Source organism: Acanthisitta chloris, unplaced genomic scaffold (assembly GCF_000695815.1).
Source record: "Acanthisitta chloris isolate BGI_N310 unplaced genomic scaffold, ASM69581v1 scaffold31313, whole genome shotgun sequence".
NCBI classification, from domain to species: Eukaryota; Metazoa; Chordata; class Aves; order Passeriformes; family Acanthisittidae; genus Acanthisitta; species Acanthisitta chloris.
This window is the reverse complement of record NW_008664751.1, coordinates 3,016-8,011: the sequence shown is the minus strand read 5'-3', so window position 1 is coordinate 8,011 and position 4,996 is coordinate 3,016. Positions and strand designations below refer to the sequence as shown.

Genomic DNA, 4,996 nt, shown 5'->3' with positions numbered 1-4,996 from the left:
GCACAGGCTGGAGGCCCTCCCCGGGGCCTGGCAGTGTTCCCAGGGACTGTGGGACCCCCAGGAACCACAGGGACCCTGGTGGGAGAGGTGTGGGCTGCCTGCAGAGCTGAGCCCAGGCCTGGCCGTGCTGCTGGTCCCAGGGGGTGCTGTGTGTCTCCAGTGGGCTGCTGTCCCCTCAGAGGGGCTGGGAGGGCTGTGATTAATCCGTGTGGTGGCGGGCACGATTCCTTAGCTCTGGGTCACAGGAGTAAGGCTGGAGCACAGGAACACAACCCGAGAGGTGAGCACAGGAACACAACCCATGAGCTTTGGGTGTTGAAGCAGAGGCTGCCTGACAGCTCCTGCTGGCCTGGGTTTGTTAGAGGCTTTGTCTCTGCTGGGTGTGAGGGTTGGAAGGTAGAGTGTACGTGGATGCTCACACTGCAGGGGATACCCACAGGGACACACCTGTGGTGGATCCTCTGCCAGGTGTGTGATTGTGCTCTCACAGAGGGCTCAGTCACAGGGCTTTGGAGTCAGCAGGAGTCTGCGACAAGGAGTTTCGGTTCTGTGAAACTGAAAGTGACACTTTCACTTCCTGGAAGCTGCAGGCGACCTCGGAGCAAGGTGTGGGAGTTAGAGTGACCTGTGGTACCTGGGAGGGGAATCTAGCCTGGAGGAGGGCCCAAAGGTGCAGAGAGGGGATGGAGCAGTGCAGGCTCTGTGAGTGAGCATTTGCTTAGCACCTCTGGGAGTCCTCAAGCATAGTGGCTGCTTGGAACAAGCACACAAGGGAAAGGACTGGGTTTGATATGGAGACACTGAGTGAAATCTCATCAGTTGTTTGTGTGTGACATGAGGTTAAATGTCCTTTTGAAGACAAATTCCCACAGTGTTCAGTATGAGGATGTTGGAGGATGCCATGTGAAAGGACCAGGGGTTTGCTGTACAATGCAGGTGCCTGTGGGAGCTGCAGGTAGACAGGTACAGCAGGAAGAGCTCCTGACACACACACCTGTATAGCCTGGAGGTGTCCCATTGTCCCTCTGATGCCTTTCTAAAGCTGTGCCAGTGCCCTTTGTCTTTAGAGAGTCCAAGCTGATCTTTGCTGCAGGATGACCCTTGAGGCAGCATGTCCTGTGGAACTCCAGGAATTCTGAAGGTGTTGCTGACTCCTACCGAGGATTTTAATGGGATGTGGTGTCTCCTCTCCCTGGCACAGCAGGGCTGTCTTGGCCACAGTCCTGGGCAGCTCCACATGGGGTTTGCTCCACTACCTGATTCCCTGGCTGTGGAAAGAGCCAAGCTGGGTGGTCTCACCCCACTCTGCTGAGGCACCTGGCACAGAGCAGAGACCTGAGTTACAAGCCATGAGCACCACGTGAGAGGCTCAATCAGAGCCCACAGAGCTCCTGGCATTTGTGCCAGTGGTGGGACAGGGGCCTATTCTTAGCTGGAATCCTGTGTTGTGCAGAGCAGAACTGGGTTTATTCTGGGCTTGGACTTACTCCGAGTGAAAGCCTCACCCCGTTGATCTAGTAGGAGAGTGTTTTCCATATGGCTTTGGGGTATTTACCTGTTCCAGCTTATGAGCAAAGCACCGAGGTGGAATTTTTCCTCCCTCTCACCTGGGCCTCCATGGGCTGAAGCAAAGACCTATCCCCTGGAGGGGTCTGTGGGGCTGGGGACCTTGGCAGGGTCGTGTCCCCTTGGGGACATTGCAAATGGCCTCAGAGTGAGCAGGAGCCTGGGGGCAGTCCTGGGGGACCCTGTGCTGGTGTGGTCAGTCAGACAGTCACACCTCTCCTCCTGCTGCAGTGTGGGTCGTGCCTGTGAGGATGGCAGAGCAGGAGCCAACAGCGGAGCAACTGGCCCAGATTGCAGCGGAGAACGAGGAGGATGAACACTCTGTAAACTACAAACCTCCTGCCCAGAAGAGCATCCAGGAGATCCAGGAGCTGGACAAGGATGACGAGAGCCTGCGCAAGTACAAGGAGGCACTGCTGGGCACCGTCACCGTGAGTGCAGGTGAGCCCTGGGACGTGGCAGTGCCTCACTCGGGCCAGAGCTGTCAGTCCCCTCTGTTTGGGCAGGAGCACAGCCCAGAGCACACAGCTGTGTCTGCACTGCCCTGTGCTCGTTGCTGGCCTGGGGTGGGGGTGGCACTCTGCCTTCACGGGAGTCTGTGGGCTGGGCCCAGCGCATGGGGGGCACTGATCCTCACGGGGGAGGAGGTTGTTGTCACTGGTTTTTTTGTTCTTCTAAGAAGTGCCCTGAAAGGAAAAGGAGCCATGTTGGCTGGTGTCTGGGATAGGTGTTTAACAGTCTTTTCACTTGTGTTTAGATCCCAACGCTCCAAATGTGGTGGTGACAAAACTGACCTTGGTCTGTGCTACTGCTCCAGGACCCCTGGAGCTGGACCTGACAGGTGAGCTGGGAAGGAATTCCAGAGCTGGCAGGAGCACTGCTGGCCAGGTGGGTGAGCCCTATCAGAGTGTGGGTGCCAGAAGCAGAGCAAGGTGCCTGGGCCCCGGTGGGTTCCGTACCTGAGGCCTGGCAGCAGTGCTGTGGCACTTGAGTGCTGTGTAGGGGTGTGAGGGGCAGGGTGGGGCAGGCAGCAGGCTCCAACCTGCACAGTGACACCAGTGACAGCCTTGGGACACAGGAATGTAAAGCAGCTCTGTGGAATTAAGTGCCTGGCTGTGCCGCATGTCCTGTCACAGGGTATCGCTCACCCAGCGCAGGCAGCGCGGAGGGCTCTGAGAGCTGCCAGCAGTGAGGGCCATGCCCTGCTCCCACCAATCCTGCCAGGGAGTCACCCCAAAGCACAGCACAGAGGGGCTCTGAGCAACCTTCCCCCTTCTTCATAGGTGACCTGGAGAGCTACAAGAAGCAGGCGTTTGTGCTGAAGGAGGGCGTGGAATACCGGATAAAGATCTCCTTCAGGGTAAGGATTCCGATGTGGAAAGTGGCCGAGCTGCCACAGGCCTTGTGGGGGAATGGGCTCTCACAGGTGGGCTGGGCAGGGGTGTGTCCTGCACACAGATGTGTCACTGCTCCTCTCCCTGCAGGTGAACAAGGAGATTGTGTCAGGGTTGAAGTACATCCAGCACACGTTCCGGAAAGGCGTGAAAAGTAAGTTCTTCTCTGTGCCTCAGTGCTGCTCGGTGTGAGCGAGTCCTTCCTGCCTGTCCCACCACTGTGCCAGGCATTGCCTAGGGCTCCTCACAGGAGGGAACAGTCCACAGCCATCTCAGTGCCTCTGGGCCCATGGAGCTCTGCAGAGGCCTTCAGGCCTGCAGTCCCAACTGCACAGCGCGTGATCCCCCAAGCACAGTGTGAATCTGGTCAGAGCTGACAGCGGTGCCAGCACTGGGGGGTCACTCCCCACAGGAGTGACTGTTCCTGGAGGGAACACAGCTCTGAATGTGGGCAACATGCGTGTTCTCACAGCTGTTCATTGGATTGTGGTGGCAGTAACACGTTTGCTTTACCCTTGCCCCAGGCGCAAGGGAGGCTCCTGAACAACCTCCACACGTCTTTTTCTCCTTCCAGTTGACAAGACCGAATACATGGTTGGGAGCTACGGCCCCCGAGCAGAGGAGTACGAGTTTCTGACCCCCATGGAAGAGGCCCCGAAGGGCATGCTGGCCCGGGGCAGCTACAACATCAAATCCAAGTTCACAGATGATGATAAGACTGACCACCTGTCCTGGGAGTGGAACCTGACCATCAAGAAGGATTGGAAGGACTAGCCCTTCCCGAGGCCAAACCCCAGAGAGCGTGAATCAGACAGTGGCTACCGTAGAATTCCCCCCCTGTACCAAAGTGCTGACATTGGAACCCTCTCCCCTGTCGCCCCATTATCGTTTGACCAGAGAGCTCAGTTTCGTACGCGCCCCCTCCCCAGAGAATCGCCGAGTGCACTGGCCAACCCCTGCTGTCTGCATCTGTTCTCCAGCTGCCCGTCCGGGGCTGTGCTGCCCCAGCGCCCAGGGAGCTCCCTCACCTGCCTCCCGCCCTCCCTGCCCGGGAGGTGCCAGAGGGGAGGGACTCCTGTTAGGATCCTGCGCTTGGCTTTCCTGCACACAGCTCAGGGTAGCTACTGCCTCCCAGTAGCTGAAGAACTGCGGTGCCAGGCAGCTGTCGAATCCATTCATTGGCTCAAATCATTTCGCCTGTCCCTTCTGCCCCGTCAGTGTCCCGGGAGCACTGGCAGCTTCATTTGTGGATGTTCCCTGTAACCATGATGCCTTAATGTGTACCATGTATCCTCTAGGGAGGGGGCCCTGCCCCTGTTACACTTTTTAATCGCCACCCGCCCTCCCCGTCCGTTGGCATGGGCTCAGCTTGGTCACACCCCCCATGGGTTATTAGGAAAGATTCACAACTTCCCGCTTTGCTGCTGGTCCGTTCCTCCCCCAAGACGGGACATGGTTTTTTTGTGTGACACCCCAGGTGACCCCTGGCCGCCCCTCCCGAGCGCCGGCCCAGCCTGCGCAGAGCCCTGAGCTCTCTGGGTGCCCCTGCGGCACGAGGGGGCTGCAGGGGTCACCAGTGGTGCCATAACCTCACACTTCTCATTGCAGCCCAGGTAGCTGCAAAGCACTGAAATTCCAGGACAGCACATGCCCTCCTGGCTGCTTTGGGCTGAGGACGGACGAGTCTGTCTCTGCAGCTGCTCCTGACGCGATCAACAAAGAGCTTGCGATGGACAAGTGTTCTGAGCGGTTAATGCCTTATGTATCTGTTCTGCCTTGAAAATCTGTGCCTGGCCTGTCAGTAGTTATTGCCTTGCCCCTCGGCCCCCGTGCCCGCGCAGACCCACAGCATGGCAACCTCCACCCTCGGCCGTGGGGCCAAGGAGCCCCTGGGGCTGGGCCGGCACGCGCCAGCTCCGCAGCTCCCGTTGGGATCCACCACGTTGAGGTCATATTAGAACTGGGACCAAGTACATGTGGCTTTCTCGTAGCTACGTCTTTGCCTCTAACTCCCCTCGCCCTGCCCCTAGAGAGGT

General features: G+C 58.3%; 1 protein-coding gene across 2 annotated transcripts; it reads left to right on the top strand.

Annotated features, from left to right (window-relative positions):
• Positions 1-1,800: 1,800 nt before the first annotated feature.
• Positions 1,801-4,407, top strand: ARHGDIA (Rho GDP dissociation inhibitor (GDI) alpha). 2 transcript variants are annotated; one of them, XM_009071490.1, is made up of 5 exons: positions 1,801-2,007; positions 2,324-2,407; positions 2,850-2,926; positions 3,051-3,114; positions 3,535-4,407. In XM_009071490.1, the coding sequence occupies exons 1-5, from the start codon at positions 1,818-1,820 to the stop codon at positions 3,732-3,734; spliced, it is 615 nt and encodes a 204-aa protein (XP_009069738.1). In that variant the 5' UTR covers positions 1,801-1,817; the 3' UTR covers positions 3,735-4,407. The 2 variants fall into 2 exon arrangements, with proteins under 2 accessions (XP_009069738.1, XP_009069739.1); XM_009071491.1 differs by having other exon boundaries at positions 1,804-2,007; positions 3,667-4,407.
• Positions 4,408-4,996: the final 589 nt, after the last annotated feature.